Raw genomic sequence first — 17293 nt, 5'->3', positions numbered from 1 at the left:
GGAGCTTGTGGAAGCAAGAAGTGTGTGGGGATAAGACTTTCACAGTGCCCTATCCCTTTCCACCTCTTCTCCTGGTCTCTACCCTCCTTTTGGGGGGAACTCAAAGGGGTTTTTTGGAGCTGCTGCATTCAGAGGAAGAAACCTAGCCACCTCTACTGCATTCCTTAGTTGTAGGATCAAATTGAGAAGGTCCCTCAGAAGAGGCAAGGGTATGTAGCAGCTAAAGGGAAAGTGAGGCACTATTTCTCATCTGCTTGGGCCCCCAACTACAGCAGTCCAAGAGGGGCAAAGTTCTATTCTCTTTTTCTCCAGTAGAGTGCAGGAAGGTCACTACAGAGTAAGGGGCAGTCACAGCTTCATTTGCAAGGGCCTTGGTGTTCCTCAAAATCATACCCTTGGCACATATACCTTCTCTGATACTGAGTGTGTGTGTGTGAGTGTGTGTATGTGCCTGTCTGCCTGCCTATGTGTCTGGGACACAGCTTCATTTTCTGGTGAAGATTCTTTCCAAAATTCCAGCCAAAAGCCTGAGGTCAAGTGGGAAATATGCACTCGTTGGGGGCTCCAGGGAGTTTGGGGTCTGAGGCCTCTCCTTAGTACAATGATTCATGGCTCGGGGAGTCGGCATGAGCATGCTGTTCCATGGTGAGCCTGGCACTCACTGTCTGGGTATTCAGAGACATTTTCTGGAAAGGGCCCATGTGGGAACACACACACACACACACACACACACACACACACACGAGATGCTCATGCATTCAGCAACCTGAGGGTATGGTGTCCACACAATGTACAACCAAGGATGGGGAATAGTGGTGGATGGGTGCATGGTCCAGCAAACAGAACATCAAACAGGAAAAACTGGTATTCTATCCCCAAATCTGCTTTCCTGCTTCCAAACTAAACAGGCTTCAAAGGGGAAGCTTGTTTGTGCTTCTGCACCAGGCGGGGCTTCTCCATGCTGGGGTCAGGCCTAAGGAGCACAGAGCAGGTTAAAGAGCGCAAGAAAGAAGTGGGGAAGGCTGTTGGCTTAACTCTTTGCTGCTCTGGGCACAGGGCAGGAATCTATTAAGGAAAGCATCAGTGGATAGAAGCCCTCCTCTTGCAGTTCCTGAGAGAGTCCAGCCAGGGGGGGTTCAAGGACGCTGGCCTGTGCGGCTGCAACAGAGTTGTCAGTTCCTAGCACCCTGCATATATCCTCTGGTTCTCACATTTTTCCTCCCTCCCCACGAAATCTGGGTGTCTACTAAACCATAAGCTCCTTAGGACCAAGAGCCACAGCTCTGCGTTTCACTGGATCTCTCAAGAATAAGAAGATTGAACACAGTAGGGGAATAATCAATGCTAGTGACTAAGAACCCTGTTAGCCTCGGGTGATGTGTGAGGCATTTTCCAAGTCTGAGGGGGCTCCTGAGATGTCAGCAACATTTCTGTTATACCATTTCCTGACCATCAAGCAAAAAGTGGCCAATTCACTTTCTTTCCCCCCAAAAACCTCCTGGGTAAGAACACATAGACACATATAATCCTGGAAGGCACTCCACCCCAGAACCTAGGGAAGGAAGCATGGGAGCTGGGGACGACATAATGGTCTTTACTGCTTTGCCTTGGTGACAGAACTTGCTCTACTTTTGAAGAACATAAAACCTTCCCTTCCGTCTAAGGGGCTGGAGTTAAGAGGTTCTTGCCAGGCCACATGGGGAGGGGGAAGGAAGACAGGGAGGGTGGAGGCGGGGAGGAGGGCTGCTTCAGTGCCAACATTCTCAGGTGGTGCTAACGTGTTTCCCACAACCCCCCAGGGTTCTGCAGCCTCTGCAGGGGCGGATGTTTCCTGCCCTTTGTTTCCACCCCCGTTTGGCACTAAGACACTTGGGACTGGGAGGGAAGGCCCAATGGAACATCTTGGCATGGATGACAAAGGTGGCTTGGTAGGCAGACTGCCAGTCTGGTGGCTTTTCCAGAGGACAGGGCTCTCAAACTTGGGGACATAAAAAGGCCTGGACTTCTCAATCATCTTCCAGATCCTCTCCCTCCACAGCAGAGCCATCAGCTAGATCAGCTATATTAGAAAGAAGCCCAGAGTGCAAAGCCCACCCTGAGGCTGACCCACCACAGAGTATTCTAAGAACTAAGGATACCCAGAAGACAGTACCGTGGAGATAGTCCAGCTGGGCTCCTCTGGCCAAAGGGTAGAAAAGCAAGCTAGCTGGGTCCTGAGACGCTGACCCTGCACCAGCAACAATGACCAGACAGTGGTAAAGGCCCAAGTGGTAGGAATCCACACACATGAGCCAAGGGCTTGCTCTGGAGGGTTCCCATTGGCCTCGCCTTAGGGTGACATTGGCCAGAAGAATGCTACCTCGAACTAACAGAATGATCATGAAAAGCTACAAGACAATCAGCCCAAAGGCATCTAACCACTTCAAAATCCTCCCAGCCTCCCTGCCAGACCACCCAGCAGCACTGCCGTTATCTGCCAGGGCTGAGTGTTTACCAATAACGGGAACCAGCTTTGCTGTTTTACTGCAAGCTTTATAAGGATAAAAACAAGGGCTGGGTTCATGCAGCCTTTGGTTGCTGGGACACAGAAGTCCATTTGCTCAAGTAGTTTAAGCCATGGATCAGCCATAATAATTTGAACTGCTTTGATTATTAAACAATTTTCCTTGTCCAATGCATTCCCTACTTCCCTGCAAATCCTGTCTTACACACACAGAGCAAGGCTCTGCCTCCCTAGCCTCTGGGCCATGGGGTGTGTATGTAGGGGGGCTGCTGTACATGTGCAGGGCTGCCTTGCCCTTCCCGCCTGACTCACCGATAAGGGGCACCACCAGGATGTACTTCCTGCTCTCCAGCAGCCGTGTCAGACTGGCCAGGTGGTCAATGAAGCCGTTGGTGTCTGGTACAAGGAACAGGGGTCTGATCTCAAGCTCCATCTGCCTCATCTGGCTCTGGTCCTCCAGGACAGCCTATAGGGACACAGAATGGTGAGTGAGCCAGACAGTGAGCAGGCAAGCAGGTGGGTGAGCCAGGGCCCTGACTCTACAGTGTGTCAGCATCCTGCCCTAATGGACTGTTCCCCCCACCAGGGGAACAACCAGCCCCTGTCAGGACTAAGCGACAGGGCCAAGGGCTGAGCGCAGCACTGCAATCAAAATCAACAGAGGCCAAATGGCCCATGGAATAAAGTGTGGCTAAAACCCTGCCTAAGACTAAGAAAGGACCCTAATAGTATTGAAAATTACATGTCAAAATATTGAAAATTACAGAAAGTAAGATCTTCTGCTCAGGATCATGAGGGACAGTTAGGTTCATTGGATACCAAAGTGGTTTCATGTATATTATCTAGGCACCAAGTAGAAAGGGACTTCTTACTCCAGACACTTGTGACTATCTAGAACAGAATTTATTATTCAATACATTTCACTGTGTAGCTGAAACAAAATAAAAAACAGTGAAGTCTGGCCAGGTGTGGTGTAGCTCGTGCCTATAATCCTAGCAGTCTGAGAAGCCAAGGTGGGAGGGCGGCTTGAGCTCAGTTCAAGACTAGCCTGAGCAAGAATGAGACCTCATGTCTACTAAAAAAAAAAAGGGCCAGGCACGGTGGCTCATGCCTATAATCCTAGCACTCTGGGAGGCCAAAGTGGGTGGATTGCTTGAGTTTATGGGTTCGATAACAGCCTGAGCCAGAGTGAGACCCCAGCTCTAAAAATAGTCAGGTATTGTGGTGGATGCCTGTAGTCCCAGCTACTTGGAGGCTGAGGCAAGAGAATTGCTTGAGTCCAAGAGTTAGAGGTTGATGTGAGCTATGACACCACGGCACTCTACTGAAGGCAACAAAGTAAGACACTGTCTCAAAAACAAAAAAGAAAAATTAGGACACCATGGTGCACTCCTGTAGTCCCAGCTACTTGGAAAGCTGAAGCAGGAGGATTGGTCGAGTCCAGGAGTTTGAGGTTGCAGTGAGCTATGGTGAGACACCACTGCACTTTATCTGGGGTGACAGAGCAAGACTCTGTCCCAAAAAGCAAAACAAAATAAAAGCAAACAAACAAACAAACAACAACCAAAAAAACCCAAACCAAAAAAACAATGACGTTTAACTCAAAGGCTATAGGAAAAAAGTGATACTGACAACTAATAATTAACGCCAAATACAATCTCCCAATTTCCTGTAGTAGCAGGAATCCATGTGGTGTGATGTACCCCACTCACGGGCTTGGTGCCCATAGCACAGTGGTTAGGGCACCGGCCACATGCACTGGGGCTGGAGGGTTCAAACCCAGCCTGGGCCTGCTAAACAACAATGACAACAACAAAATAGCTAGGTGTTGTGGCAGGTACCTGTAGTCCCAGCTACTTGGGAGGCTGAGGCAAGAGAACTGCTTATGCCCAAGAATTTGAGATTGCTGTGAGCTGTGATGCCACGGCACTCTCCCAAGAGTGACATAGTAAGACTCTGTCTCAAAAGACAAAAAAACAGCCATGGTATTGAGGATTTGACAGCCTAGTCATCTATTTAGTAGGACAAGCTAAAATGCCACAATAAAAAGTTGAAGTGTCTCCTCTGCATCATTTAACAATCTTCTCCTGTGGCACCAATTGTCTATGGACCACCTGTCACCTCTCAGGAAATATCTGTCTCACAGACTCTCAAACCGTTCAAGGAAACTCCATGCACATCTACACAAGCCCAGTTTTCTTTTCTTTTTTTTTGTAGAGACAGAGTCTCACTGTACCGCCCTCGGGTAGAGTGCCGTGGCATCACACGGCTCACAGCAACCTCTAACTCTTGGGCTTACGTGATTCTCTTGCCTCAGCCTCCCCAGCAGCTGGGACTACAGGCGCCCGCCACAACGCCCAGCTATTTTTTTTTTTTTTGACTGCAGTTCAGCCGGGGCTGAGTTTGAACCCGCCACCCTCGGTATATGGACCACCTGTCACCTCTCAGGAAATATCTGTCTCACAGACTCTCAAACCTTTCAAGGAAACTCCATGCACATCTACACAAGCCGATGTGGTCTTTTTTTTTTTTTTTGTAGAGACAGAGTCTCACTGTACTGCCCTCGGGTAGAGTGCCGTGGCATCACACGGCTCACAGCAACCTCTACTCTTGGGCTTACGCGATTCTCTTGCCTCAGCCTCCCCAGCAGCTGGGACTACAGGCACCCGCCACAACACCCGGCTATTTTTTTTTTTATTGCAGTTTGGCCGGGGCTGGGTTTGAACCTGCCACCCTTGGCATATGGGGCCGGCGCCCTACTCACTGAGCCACAGGTGCTGCCCAAGCCCAGTTTTCTTTTCTTTTTTTTTTTTTTGAGACAAGAGTCTCAAGCTGTCATCCTGGGCAGAGTGCCGTGGTGTCACAGCTCACAGCAACCTCAAACTCGGGCTTAACCGATTCTCTTGCCTCAGCCTCCCAGGTAGCTGGGACTACAGGTGCCCACCACAACACTCAGCTATTTTTTGGTTATAGTTGTCATTGTTGTTTGGCGGGCCCGGGCTAGATTCGAACCTGCCAGCTCTGGTGTATCTGGCTGGTGCCTTAGCTGTTTGAGCTATAGGCGCTGAGCCTACAAGCCCAATTTCCTTGCCTGACAGTTTTACATGAGCAGCAGTGGTCCTTCAGGATAGGCTCTGGGTATGTCATTTACTGCAGAACATGGTCATTATTGTGCTGCTTCCTTTTCTGGGGACCATGGCCAAAAAGCAAACTGATCTGCTGGCATCTGTCCAGTGTGTTCCCTGTGTAGGGAGGCAGAGGGCACCAACACAATCCTGGGAGGGACCAGGAAAGCAGGTCCCATCCCAGTCACACAATCTCAGGGCCTTCTGCCACACAGCAACTTGCAGGGACACAGATGCAGAAGTAGATGTGCGTGCCAACTGAGATGGGGCCCACAGTGCCGGGCCCTGGCCACCAACAGTCAGGGAGGAGGATGCTCAGGTTTCACTGACAGTGACAGTAAAACTGAAAGGGCATGCCTTCAAATGATGGGGGTGGCTTCTCTGTGACCTGCCAGGGACCTCTCCCTATGAGTAAGTTGTTGCTGCCACTGCCACCACAGCTGGTGGAAGGCACAGGCCACTGGCAGGCATGAGAAATATAGCTAGGAGGCCTCATCTTAAGTCTTCCTATTGCTGTTACTCCAGGATGGGAAAGTGCTGCTGCTGCTCTCCTTCCCAGGAGATGTGGGTCACTGTTCCTCTCCAGAAGGCTACCACCTATAAGCTAACATACATTCCACCAAATGTGGCTTGTGTGTTTTGTAAGAACTACAAATGGTCCCTGCTCAGGTGCATTGAACACCTCTCTGCCCTTTTTTCTCTTGCAGAGGGAGTATCGGCATTCTTGTTGCTCATTTCTCTAGGCCTGTATTCTCCATCTAGCTCTTCTGCATGCTTTTCCTGGTACCTTAAGCTCCCAAATGTCTGTCTTTCTGGGTGAGGGGAACAGAACAAGCACTGACACCTGAGGGGGTTAGGGAGACTGCTGTAGTAACCGGGGCTTACGGTCCTTAACTGATCACTGCATTTCTGCCACTGCACCACTGAAACTCATCTTACATCTATTTTCCTGCCTTGAGCAATGACACTCCCACCCTGGTTTGATTCTATCAAAGAAATGGGACGGGGTACCTTTCTTACCCTGTGTGAATAATTAGCTCCTAAGAACCTGTTGTCATCCTACTTTTATTGCTCCGTGGCAGTGTAGGGTTGGGGGGCAGAGAGACAAGCTGAGCCTACCTGTGTTCTGATGGCAGGACAGAAGAAAAATCTAGCTCTGACTTTCCTGGGTTCTTGGAGCTCTGGGTTATGGCCAGAAAGGTGAAGAGGCTACAACCTCTTAGGAAGGTGGCAGCCTTGCTGAGTTCCAGGGGTAGGGCTGGGATATAGAGTGGGGCCAAGCTATGTGAGGGTGGTCGGAGCTATGCTGCCATCATCTGGTCCCAGGAACGCCCACAGACAACTTCCCTTAACCTGGCTCTGCCCAGTGAGTCACCACACAACTGCTTCCTGTTCCCCACATACCCTCACTGGAGTCTCAGGAGATTAAATGAGGCTGCTCCCTCTTCTCCTGGGGTACCACTGGGCCTCTAGGGGTCACACCTGGGTCACAAGACTGGTTCAGTCCCTTTAAAGAGAATGGCAGATGGAAGGAGGCTTGGGAGTCCACAGGCACTCGTCTATGGGTGTCTGCATTTCCGGCTCTTTCAGAGTGGCGCTCTGTGTGTGTGTGTGTGCGCGCGCACGCGTGTGCTTAGCATTTGCCCTCCCAACTTTTCCAGATTTTACCCGTCAGATTCCTGGCAGCTGTGCACGGCGCCTGTGCCGGCCGTCACGTCCCATTCCGATCTCTGGGTCGCACGGTGAGAGAAGGACACAGGATGCGCAGGGAGTGAAAAAGTGATGTTGGTGGGGAGAGTGCCAAGTCCCCTCTCATAGCATGGGACACTTGGGGAGAAGGGGGAAGCATACTGCTGTGGAGTTCAGAGGCCGGTAGTGAGATTTATTTTTGTTTGTATGAGTAAAAAGCTGCAGAAGCCTCTGGTGGGGGTGAGGGGTATAAGTGGAATGCTGTGACTCAGACAGACAGGCCCTGGCCTGGACTCAAGCTTGATGACCCGGAAGGAGAGCTTCATAGGAACTTTTCTGACTGCAGCTAAGGTTGGGCCATAGTGATCCTGGAATGGTATACTGGGAATCCAAGGAAAGCATGGATCCTCTGAATCAGACTCCGGCAATAAGGACTAAGGTGGTATAAAGTTGGGAAGGTGCTAAGTAACAGCTATCTCTAAAGTATGGGAGCTTCTTGGAGCAAGATGACAGAGAATTGGGAAAGATAATATACAATAATGCCTAAGGAGGAAGTTAATAAGCTTGGGTCTCCAGGAAGGGCTCTGTGCAGGTTACGTTCCTCTTTCTATACAGTGGGAATAATTTTATAATGCTGACCCACTGAAACTTGAGACATTTTAGACTTACAAATAAGCAATGCAATTAGCTGACATAGGAGTTGTGGAACTTGGAGAACCCAGATTATACAGCAGAGCCAGACCAGGAAAAGGCCTTCCTAGGTCTCCCTTCTGCTTAAGGGCTCACACAGTGTGGTGGCTGTTTCCTTCCCTCTATAACAGTGATTTTCAGCTAGTGTGCCATGAAAAACTTTAAAGATCATTAATTGGGGTGGTGCCTGTGGCTCAGTGAGTAGGGTGCTGGCTCCATATATTGAGGGTGGTGGGTTCAAACCCGGCCCCTGCTAAACTGCAACAAAAAAGTAGCCGGGCATTGTGGTGGGCACCTGTAGTCCCAGCTACACGGGAGGCTGAGGCAAGAGAATCACCTAAGCCCAGGAGTTGGAGGTTGCTGTGAGCTGTGTGATGCCACGGCACTCTCTTTCTTCTTCTTCTTTTTTTTTTCCAGTTTTTGGCCAGGGCTGGGTTTGAACCCACCACCTCTGGTATATGGGGCTGGTGCCCTACCCCTACCCCAGGCACCGCCCCCTTTTTTTTTTTTTAGACTCAGTTGCTCTGGGTAAGTGCCGTGGCATCACAGCTCACAGCAACCTCAAACTCTTGGACTCAATTGATCCTCTTGTCTTAGCTTCCCAAGTAGCTAAGACTACAGGTGCCTGCTACAATGCCTGGCTAGTTTTCTATTTTTAGTAGAGATGGGGTCTCACTTTGTTCAGGCTTGTCTCAAACTCCTGAGCTCGGGCAATCCATCCTCCTTGGCCTCCTAGAGTGCTAGGATTATAGGTGTGAGCCACTGCACCCAGTCTAATTAAATTATTTTCAAAAGAGGTTCAAAGCACATTAAGCACATTGTTTTTTCAACTTTTTTTTTTTTTTTTTGATCAACCTAATTTAAGTGTGCCATGTTAACTTAACTGTAGGTTTCAGTGTGCCATGAGATAAAAAAGGCTGAAAAACATTATTCCACAGTGTGATGAAATCATTTCTCCCTGGGCCTCTCTGGTCAAAGTCTTCATCAGATATTAAAAGATCCAAACACAGCAATTTCCACACTCACCTAGTATACAGAAGTACCTAGCAAAGTGCCTGATGTATGTATTAGAAACTCAATGAATGTCAGTTTCCTTTCTTCCAGCCCAACTCTATTGTTTATTTTCTACATACCCAGGAGGGTAACTGTCTGGGGAAAGCACTAGGGAGAAAAACTGGACATAGTGAGGGGTGGGACAGAAGCCTACTGACTTCCATGACAAGACTCATAGTGCCTATGTGTGTGTATTTTAACTATGTGAATATAAATGAAAAACGAAAAAAAAAATGGAAATAAAATTAAAAGTAGGAAGAGTTGGTGAGATAACCACTGGGAAGCAGTTCCTTCTTGAGCTAGCAGAAGCCAAAGGTAGCAGGTTTTTGCTACAGAAATGAGGTGGAGCTGCCAGCAGCTTCCCTGGGAGCAGGAAGCAGCATCCTATTTGGGGTGTGTTTCTAGTGGGAAAACTGCTACTCCAAATCCCTTTCTGGATGTCCAAAGTACCTCAGAGCTTAACATATACTTCCTTTCTCTTTTAAAATTATAACCATGACAAGGTGTTTGCCATTTCTTATTGTTTTATGAGGATTGATCTTACTTTCAAATTAGACTGAAAAGTGTTCAAGGAGAACTGCTTATTTTTTTTGAAGTTTCTTTTACAATACCTAGCATAGAGCTCAGTGTATCATAAAATCTGAAAGAACTAAATCACTGAATCTCAGAGTTGAGGGGCACTTTAAAGATAATCTAATAGGGCTGGTGCAGTGGCTCATGCCTGTTATCCCAGCACTTTGGGATGCCAAGGCAGGAGGATAAGTTGAGACCAAGAGTTTGAGACCAGCAAGAGCAACACAGCAAGACCCTGTCTCAATAAAAAACAGAAAAATTAGCCAGGTATGGTCCCAGCTACTTGAGAAACTGAGGTAGGAGGATCATTTCAGCCCAGGAGTTTGAGGTTTCAGTGAGCTATGATGACACCACTGCACTCTAGCTGGGGCAACAGAGTAAGACCCTGTCTCCAACCCCACCAAAAAGAAAATCTAACTGAATTTTAACTGGCAACTCTGTCCTGAAAAAGCCAAAGAAGTGTGCCCTTTCCTAATAGAGAGGGAATGGTAGGTCTAAGCATGAGACCTCTGAGCCTGTTCCAATAAGCAGTAAAGATGTTTCAGCTTGTGCCCTGACCATTCTGTAGGAAGACATGACCCCAAGAAGGTTGTTGGAGCAAAGGACCTAGGAATAGCTAGAGAAAATTGGAGGCTGAGTACCAGTTTTTGAAGAAGCTGGAGCAGCCTGGGTGGGAAGGGCGGATGCCCAGCTCTGCAGGCTGATGTGCTTTCCTGCCCTGGCGTGAACGTGCCCCTGGCCTGGTAGTATGCTGGCTTCTACCCTGCCTCCGACAGCTAGGAGCCAGGGCTGAGTGTCTGCCTTCCGCTAGCTTCCATACAGGTGTGGGGGACTCTGTGCATACGCCATTGTTCCACAACAGCCCCCCCCCCCCAGCTGGGTGGCAGTGTGAATGGACTCCAGCTATATTTAGAGTGGAACTCCTGGGGCCACCACAAAGGAGTGACTGCATCTTCAGGAGGGCGGGTGGGCGGGAAGGGGATAGGGGAGTGAAGCTATTTTCAGAACACATGTCATTGCTGGCTACAGAGCAAGACTGTGGCCATAATGCAGAGGGAAACAATAGCTGTGGCCAGAGGAAGAGCCTGTTATGTTTCAGGTGGGATGTTTGCAACTGCTCAGGAAACCTGACCCCGCCCGATGGCAGCACAAATCACAGCAAAGCTTCATGGAGGCAATGAGGAGGTGGGGAATTCACAGGGCCACAGCCAGCATGAGGTGCCAAGAGGCCACGCCTCATGCCTGGAGGAAGATTTTCAGTGACTGCTTTGCCCTGGAGGCCTGGCTAGGAATGAAACACTTCTGACCAATTTCCCAGACAAACCATGTACCCTGTTTTGGTCTTTGGACACCTCTCAAGAATGGCAATGGGAATGAAAAGAACTTAGGCAAAAACCAGCAAGGTGGGCAGGACCAGCTCCAGATTAGGAGCTGTCTCAGGCAAGAAGGCAAAGCCTGGGTTGAGCTGCACAGTGTGGCCTCAAAGCCCTGGGTGGGCGGACTTGGCACCCCCAGCATCCAGGGGCCTGCCGGGGTGCTGTAGCTCCAGCTGCATAGGACCTGAGAGTTCCCCACACCCCTTTTCTGACCTCCAGTCGGCCCCACTCACCAGCCTCTGTGCAACTCCGGAAGCAGGGAGGGATAGGCTGCGGAGGGAGGCCAGGCCTCACCTCCCCCAGTCTCCACAGATGAGCTTAGGCCCAGGGGTCTAGGTAAGAGCAGGGAAATGGGGGTGTAGCTACAGCCCCAGATCTCACTTGGACTTTATAGCCACCATGGGGGCCAGGAGGATTTTTTCAACCCCATCTTCATATCCCCTTCCCCAAACATGTGTGGTTCCTGTTTTGCTGCATCTGTAAAAGGCACTGGGAGCTGGGGACTTGCCTTACACCTCTCAGTTAACACTCTGGAGACTGATGGAGTTCAGAGCAGTGTAATTTACAGCCCATCTCTCCGATCTTAATTCACTTGATGCTCCTTTCTTCCTTATTGTATTAGTGTGACCCAGGTACCTGCCAACAATAATGGCCTCTCTAGCTAGGAGCCTCTCTTCCACTCCCAGGACAATTTATACTTTTTCTTTGGGATTTTCCCCCTTTAAATTAAACAAAAAGAGGAAAAATAAGAAAAGGTTAACATGGGTTTGGAGCGCCGAAGCCCCCGTGGTTCTGGGCAGGGAGCCAATGGCCTGAGGGCACACACATGTGTGTGCTCTCCCAGAAGGGCCTTCACCGGCCCTGTTTTACAGCCACCTCGGCACAGACTCCAGGGTTCACGCATATGGCCAGACAGATGTGTCTGGCTTACGTTCAAGGCTGGAAAATGAAGAATTATGGAAGTGAAGGGCCCCGGGCATTAAAGAGAGGGGGGGAAGGGAAGGGGGGAATTTTTCCTCTGCTGAGAAATCCTCCTGTGGCTGTGAGGCTGGAGGAAGGAGGCTGACAGGAGGCAGGGCCGCCAGCCCGGTACAAGTGGGGCCTGTTCTTAAAGGGGCCACAGCAACCCCAGGTTGGGCTGGCTCAAGGCAGGTCCTTAGTTTCTGGGCCTGAGCAGCATCCTTAGAAGGAGCTGATGATGAGCAGACTGGGCTGTCTGGACAGGGCCAGCCAGGGGCATTGTGAGTCAAATCTTAGTTAAGACCTCCAATTTTTGAGATACTGTTTGTCACTGGAGATGCAAAGCTGAACACAGCACTCTAGGTCGGGATGGATTCCCATGGCATGTGCTCCCACAGTATCTCAGATTGCCCATTTGTATTGACAGCCACTCACACTAGAAATCTCATGCTTAAAGACTGGCTTCTCCACTACATTGTACACTCTGAAATGTGACCTTTTTGTTCATTCCTGTGTCCTCCAGCCACTAGCATAGTAAATGCTCAATACCATTTATTAAACCGAGATGAAGACATTATTCCTGATTCTAAGGAATTCACAGTATGGTATGGGAAACAAGTCCAGAAATAACTGTAACATGAGACATGACAGCAGTTCCACAAATGCAGAATAAATCAATGCTGCAGGAATACTGAGCAAAGAGAGATGAATTCCTCTTGGGGGAAATCAGGGAGGGCTTCACTGGGGAGACAGACTTTCATCTAGGGATTGAAGGAATAGAATTTCAACAGGTATGGGCGGCACCTGTGGCTCAAGGAGTAGGGTGCCGGTCCCATATGCCGGAGGTGGTGGGTTCAAACCCAGCCCCGGCCAAAAAAAAAAAAAAAAAGAATTTCAACAGGTAACAGGAAGTATAGAGCAAAAATAAAGGGTGCTCTGGTTTCAGGGACAGCATTAACAAGGACCTAAGAGTAGGAAAGGGCAGAGGGTGTTTAGGGAGAGTAACGGGAGAGAAAGGTTAGTGTAGTCATTCAAGCAGGAGACCTTCATGTCCAGTTAGGCATGCTATGTGCCCTGTGAGTCATTTTGACACCTTACAGTAACTCTAAGAGGTAGATGTCATTACCATTAAATTATTATTATTTTCTTTTTTTAGAAATGAAACCTGGCTATATTGCCTATGCTGGATTGCAGTGGCTATTAATGGGTGTGATCAGCACACAGCAGCCTTTAACTGGGGTCAAGCAATCCTCCTGCCTCAGCCTCTGGAGCAACAGGAACTACAGGCATGCACCACCACACTTGACTAAATTTTTAACTTTTTTTTTTTGAGACAGAGTCTACTTTGTCACCCTCAGTAGAGGCTGTGGTGTCACAGCTCACAGCAACCTCCAACTCTTGGGCTTGGGTGATTCTCTTGCCTCAGCCTCCCCAGTAGCTGGGACTACAGGCGCCCGGCTATTTTTGTTGCAGTTGTCACTGCTGTTTTAGCTGGCCAGGGCTGGGTTTGAACCCACCAACCTCGGTATTTGGGGCCGGTGCCCTACCTACTGAGCCACAGGTGCCACCCTAAATTTTTAACTTTTTGTAGAGATGAGGTCTCACTATGTTGCCTAGGCTAGTCTCAAACTCCTGGCCTCAAATAATCCTCCTGCTTTGGCCTTCCACAGTATAAGGATTACAGGCATGAGCCACCATGCCCAGTGGAGTTAGACTTTATTTAGCAAAGGCACTGATGATTTCTGAGCAGGGGAGCTGATCTTTCAAGAAGAGAATGATGGGTTGGGAGGAAGCCTAGGAAGATGGTTTGTTCAACAGAGAGAAGACAAAGGTATTCATATGTGCTAAAGTGAAGCTGGTAGAAGTTAGCTTCAGGGCTCAAAGCTACAGGGAAGTCAACTAGGACAGGGACTGAGATTTAATGAAGACAGGTCTTTGGTGATTTCTGACAGGTTGAGAGTTAAGAAATGGAGGTAGCTGGGAGACACAGGACTCTTTGGGGGGGGGGGGGGACAGAGTCTCTCTTTGTTGCCCTCTGTAGAGGCCATGGTGTCACAGCAACCTCAAACTCTTGGGCTCAAGGGATTCTCTTGCCTCAGCCTCCCAAGTACCTAGGACTACAGGTGCCTGCCACAACACCCGGCTATTTTTAGACTGTGTGGTCCTCAAAATAGTGTCATCTTCAAGCTTCTTTTCTTCCTGCTCTGTGGCTCTTTTCTTGCTTGCCATCAGTTATCTCAAAAGTTCTGTCTCTGGCTAGATGTGGTGGTTCACACCTGTAATCCCTGCACTCTGGGAGGCTGAGGAGGTGGATTGCCTGAGATCACAGGTTTGAGAACAGCCTGAGCAAGTGTGAGACCCCGTTGCTAAAAAAATAGCCAGGTGTAGTGGCAGGTGCCTGTAGGTCTAGCTTCTGGGGAGGCTGAGACAAGAGAATTGCTTGAGCCAGTGAGTTTGACGTTGCTGTGAGCTGTGATGCCACAGCACTCTACCCAGGGTGACAAATGAAAAAAAAACACAAAAACCCAACAAAAAGAACGATGATCCCAACTGGTAATTCATTCCTTTCCCAGGGCAGGGCAATTAGACAACATCGGACAACAGAGATTGTTCAGGGCATATTACGTGCCATGCATTGTGCTAAGTGCTTTTTTTTGCTGCTTTTTTTTTGTAGTTTTTGGCTGGGGCTGGGTTTGAACCTGCCACCTCCAGCATATGGGGCCAGCGCTCTACTCCATTGAGCCACAGGCGCCGCCCCAATTATTTTTTGCTTTTTTTTTTTTTTTAAACTATTTTTTTTTGTGTGTGTGGTTTTTGGCCGGGGCTGGGTTTGAACCCACCACCTCCGGCATATGGGACGGACGCCCTACTCCTTGAGCCACAGGCGCTGCCCTGTGCTAAGTGCTATACACATACTATCTCATGTAAGCCTCATAGAGACCCTAAGAGGTAGCTGCTATGACCATTTTCATTTTATTTTATTTTATTTTGAGACAGAGCCTCAAGCTATCACCCTGGGTAGAGTGCTTTGACATCACAGCTCACAGCAACCTCCAACTCCTGGGCTCAAGCGATTCTCCTGCCTCTACCTTCCAAGTAGCTGGGACCACAGGCACCCACCACAACTGTTTTTTGGTTGCAGCTGTTGTTGTTGTTTGGCAGGCCCAGGCTGGATTTGAACCTGCCAGCTCAGGTGTATATGACTGGTGCCTTAGCCACTTGAACCACAGGTGCCGAGCCCATTTTCATTTTATAGATAAGGAAACAGGCTCTAAGAAGTTAAATAATTTCCCAAATGTCACAGAACTAGTTAAAAAATTTGCCCAATGTCACAGAACTAGTTAAATGGCCAACCTGGATCATATGCATTAAACCCTATGCCAAAGAGAGGGTTGGAAACAGACATCCCTAAAGAGGCTGAGCAGCATGGCAACAATAGCTAGTCTTTAAAGAAAGGAGCATGACTTGGGTGGCGCCCGTGGCTTGGTGGGTAGGGTACCGGCCACATGCACCAAGGGTGGCGGGTTTGAACCCAGCCTGGGCCTACTAAACAACAATGACAACTGCAATAAAAAAATAGCTGGGCGTTGTGGCGGGTGCCTGTAATCCCGCCAGGCAAGAGAATAGCTTAAGCCCAAGAGTTTGAGGTTGCTGTGAGCTGTGATGTCACAGCACTCTACCCAGGGTGACAGCTTGAGATTCTGTCTCAAAAAAAAAAAAAAAAAAAAAAAGAAAGAAGGGAGCATGACTGGCTCTTCTCTGCCTGCCCAGAGGCCTAGAAGTGGCCTGTTTCCCTGAAAATAAGATATCCTCCAAAAATAAGACCTACTTACAGGAAAGATAAGACATCCCCTGAAAATAAGACCTAGCGCATCTTTGGGAGCACACTTTAAAATCAGACACTGTCTTATTTTTGGAGAAACAGGGTAGTATCGGAAGACAGACCTGGGATAGTCATAAAGAAAAACTTGCTGGAAATGAAGGGATGGGCCTGTGAAAGGGCTGATGGTAGTGAAAGTGCCTATGAGGAGATTAAGTAGTTTCTTTCTAGGAGGGTGTAGAAAATATCTTATCCAGGGAGGGTGCTTCCATTACACTGGGAATCCAGGTAAGTTGACTGTGGCCGTGGCATCCCCTCACCCTCGACCCCTGCATAAGAACAAGTGTTCTTTTTTTTTTTTTTGTAGAGACAGAGTCTCACTTTATCACCCTTGGTAGAGTGTCGTGGCATCACAGCTCACAGCAACCTCCAGCTCCTGGGCTTAGGTGATTCTCTTGCCTCAGCCTCCCTAGTAACTGGGACTACAGGCGCCCGCCACAACACCCGGCTATTTTTTGTTATAGTTTGGCCGGGGCTGGGTTTGAACCGGCCACCCTTGGCATATGGGGTCGTTGCCCTACTCACTGAGCCACAGGCGCCGCCCAGAACAAGTGTTCTTAACTGAGAATCCGTGGCCTCTCCAGGAATATCTAGATACAGTTCAGGAAAATTCTGAAATCTCTGAAATTGTATGAAAAATTGTATTTGTGTGGTGTACATTTACTGATCCTCATTGGCAGAGAAGCTCTTATTTATTTATTTATTTTTTGAGACAGAGTCTCACTTTGTCACCCTCGGTAGAGTGCCATGGCATCATAGCTCACAGCAACCTCCAACTCTTGGGCTCAAGGGATTCTCTTGCCTTAGCCTCCCCAGTAGCTAGGCCTACAGGTACCCACCACAACATTTGGCTATTTTTAGAGACGGGGTCTCACTCTTGCTCAGGCTGGTCTCAAACCTGTGAGCTCAGGGTAATCCATCCACCTTGGCCTCCCAGAGTGCTAGGATTACAGGCGTGAGCCACTGCGCCCAGGAGAGAAGCTTGTATCAGAATCTCTGAGAGGACTCTGTCCCTGCCTAGGAGCCCAGAATGAGGGAGACTCTAGTCATCAAACATGCTACTAAAATTTACTGGTGGAATAAGAAAATGGGGGTGGAGCTAGGCAGGACACTGTAAGAATCTTCCTGAGAGAATCCTGCTCACCCCTACTCCCTGCCCATATCCCCTTCATGCCTTCTACAGCACCCACCCAAATGGGAACCACCCACCCTGGGCAGGGCCCACCTGGATCTTTTCTTGGCGACGCTGCTGCTCAGCTATCTTCCTGGCCAGAGCTAGCTTCTTGGCCCGAAGTTCTCTGATGTCATCCTCGCCCCCACTGCCTTCGACCTCTGAATCTTCCTCAAAGTCTTCAATCACCACGTCCTCCTCCTTTGGGTGGTAGAGCAGACCATAGGAAAGAGAAGATTGTGAACACACAGTGCTTACTGAACCTACCCTCTG

The 17293-nt window shown here is 49.0% G+C and overlaps 1 protein-coding gene across 3 annotated transcripts in view; it reads right to left on the bottom strand.

Annotated features, from left to right (window-relative positions):
* Positions 1-17293, bottom strand: part of SMG6 (SMG6 nonsense mediated mRNA decay factor) — a 279430-nt gene that overhangs the window by 5689 nt on the left and 256448 nt on the right. For all 3 annotated transcript variants that reach the window (XM_053568504.1, XM_053568503.1, XM_053568502.1), the window contains 2 exons: positions 17075-17221; positions 2816-2969 (listed from right to left, as the gene is read on the bottom strand). In XM_053568504.1, the coding sequence (XP_053424479.1) occupies positions 2816-2969; positions 17075-17221 (301 nt within the window). The remainder of the gene's footprint in view (positions 1-2815; positions 2970-17074; positions 17222-17293) is intronic.

This window comes from Nycticebus coucang, chromosome 18 (assembly GCF_027406575.1).
Source record: "Nycticebus coucang isolate mNycCou1 chromosome 18, mNycCou1.pri, whole genome shotgun sequence".
NCBI classification, from domain to species: Eukaryota; Metazoa; Chordata; class Mammalia; order Primates; family Lorisidae; genus Nycticebus; species Nycticebus coucang.
This window is presented reverse-complemented; position numbering and strand designations above follow the sequence as displayed.